Raw genomic sequence first — 2,500 nt, forward strand, 5'->3', positions numbered from 1 at the left:
GAGAAGGAAGAGGGGCATTAATAGGCACCTTACGCGCCACCCCATTCCTTACCACGTCCGATTACACCTTTTCAATTAATAATTCACAATTCAATAATCCCCTCTCGCGTCCCTCTTCCATTCCTTCTTCCTCCATCTCTCTCTCTCCCTCCCTTCCTTTCTCTCCTTCTCCCTCTTTCTCCCCTTCTCCCCTATCTCTTTCATCACTCACTCCTCTCCTCATTACGGGTTCTTCCACCGTGTCTATCCAATCACCTCTTCTCTTCTTTTATCTCTATTCCCCCTGTTCATTCCTTCCGCTTGTCTTATCTCCCTCCGTCGCGTGTTCTTTGATCTGTTTCTCTTCTCTCGTTATTGGAGACGTTTCGGAGACGGAGAGGAGGGCGTCGGAGGGGGATTTTTGTCTTTTCTCTTCATTTGCAGGATTTTGCACGGTGTCAATTTTCTTTCTCTCTCTCTATCCGTCTATCGTTCTGTAGATTCGCGGAGGCAAATGTCTATTCTTTTTCCTTCTTCCTCGCTCCTACTCTATCTGTTTATTGTTATTTGGATTTGCAAAGTCTATTTGTCTATTTTCTCTATCTATCTATTTGCACGGTGTCAATTTTCTTTCTCTCTCTCTATCCATCTATTGTTCTGTAGATTCACGGAGGCATGTGTTCATTTTCTCCTACTTCTATCTGTTTATTGTTATTTGGATTTGTAAAGTTCATTGTCTATTTTCTCTATCTATCTATTTGCACGGTGTCAATTTTCTTTCTCTCTCTCTATCCATCTATTGTTCTGTAGATTCACGGAGGCATGTGTCTATTTTTTCTCTTTTCTCTATCTGTCTATTTGTCTTTCGTTCTTTAAATTCGCAAATACATGTCTATTTTCTCTATCTATCTATTTGCACGGTGTCAATTTTCTTTCTCTCTCTATCCATCTATTGTTCTGTAGATTCACGGAGGCATGTGTCTATTTTTTTCCTTCTTCCTCTATCTTTCTCTATCTGTCTATCAGTCTATCGTTCTTTGGATTTATAGATGCATGTCTATTTTCTCTATCTATCTGTCTGTCTATAGATTCACATATGCATGTCTATTTTTTCTCTTTCTATCCTTCTGTTTATATATTGACGTATGCATATGTCTAGTTTTTCACTCTATCTATCTTTCTGTAGATTCACATGAGCATAAACTCTCGTCGCCTTGCTTTCCTCCCTCTTTCTTCTCTTTCCATCTTCTCTTATCATCTATTTTCATCATTCATCATCTTTATTCCTTTCCTTCCTTCTCCCTCTCCCACACCCACACACATCCCCATCCCCCCCACACCCACACCCTACCCCCCACCCACCCCCACCCACACACCTTACCTTAGGGTCTGCATGGAGGTTCCCGTGGTGCGCGTGTGCGGGGTCTGCCGATCTCTTGTGGACATGCGGGTGCTCGAACAGGAAGTAATTCTCCAGGGCCCCGATCTGAAACGCGACACGAAATGATTATTACCCCGAAAAAATAAATGAAAGAAGAATAGGTGGTTAATGTAAAAATGGAAGGAGAATGAGTGGCGTTGTCATAAAAATGGAAGGAAGATGGTGGTTAATAAAAATGGAGAGGAATAGGTGGTTAATGCAAAAATGGAAGGAGAATGGTGATTAATGTAAAAATGGAAGAATAGGTGGTTAATGTAAAAATGGAAGGAGAATAGGTGGTTAATGTAAAAATGGAAGGAGAATAGGTGGTTAATGTAAAAATAAAGGAGAATAGATGGTTAGTAACAAAAATGGAAGGAGAATGATGGTTAATATAAAAATGGAAGGAGAATAGGTGGTTAATGTAAATGGAAGGAGAATGAGTGGATTTAATGTAAAAATGAAGAATAAGTGGTTAGTAAAGAAATGGAAGGAATGATTGAATTATGTAAATGGAGAAGACAGGTGGTTGTCATAAAAATGGAAGGAGAATAGGTGGATGAAATATGAAAATGGAAGGAATAGGTGGTTAATGTATAAATGAAAGAAGAATAGGTGGTTAATGTAAAAATGGAAGGAGAATAGGTGGTTAATGTAAAAATGGAAGGAGAATAGGTGGTTAATGTAAAAATGGAAGGAGAATAGGTGGTTAATGTAAAAATGGAAGGAGAATAGGTGGTTAATGTAAAAATGGAAGGAGAATAGGTGGTTAATGTAAAAATAAAAGGAGAATAGGTGGTTAATGTAAAAATGGAAGGAGAATAGGTGGATTTAATGTAAAAATGGAGAATGAGTGGTTAATGTAAAAATGGAAGGAAGGAGAATAGATTAGGTTGTATAAAAATGGAAGGAGACAAGATAGTTAAATGTAAAAATGGAAGGAGGAAACAGAGGTGGTTAATGTAAAAATGGAAGGAAGACGGAGGTGGTTAATGTAAAAAATGGAAGGAAGACAATTAGTTAAAATAGCAAAATGGAAGGAGAATGGTGGTTGACTATAACAGCAAAATGAAGGAAATAGTTAATGTAAAAATGGAAGGA

General features: G+C 38.2%; 1 protein-coding gene across 1 annotated transcript in view; it reads right to left on the minus strand.

The window, feature by feature from the left end:
- Fur2 (furin-like protease 2) overlaps positions 1 to 2,500 on the minus strand; it is a 335,631-nt gene that overhangs the window by 251,107 nt on the left and 82,024 nt on the right. The window contains exon 2 of the mRNA XM_070129838.1: positions 1,361 to 1,465. Within this exon, the coding sequence (XP_069985939.1) occupies positions 1,361 to 1,465 (105 nt within the window). The remainder of the gene's footprint in view (positions 1 to 1,360; positions 1,466 to 2,500) is intronic.

Source organism: Penaeus vannamei, chromosome 14, assembly GCF_042767895.1.
Source record: "Penaeus vannamei isolate JL-2024 chromosome 14, ASM4276789v1, whole genome shotgun sequence".
NCBI classification, from domain to species: domain Eukaryota; kingdom Metazoa; phylum Arthropoda; class Malacostraca; order Decapoda; family Penaeidae; genus Penaeus; species Penaeus vannamei.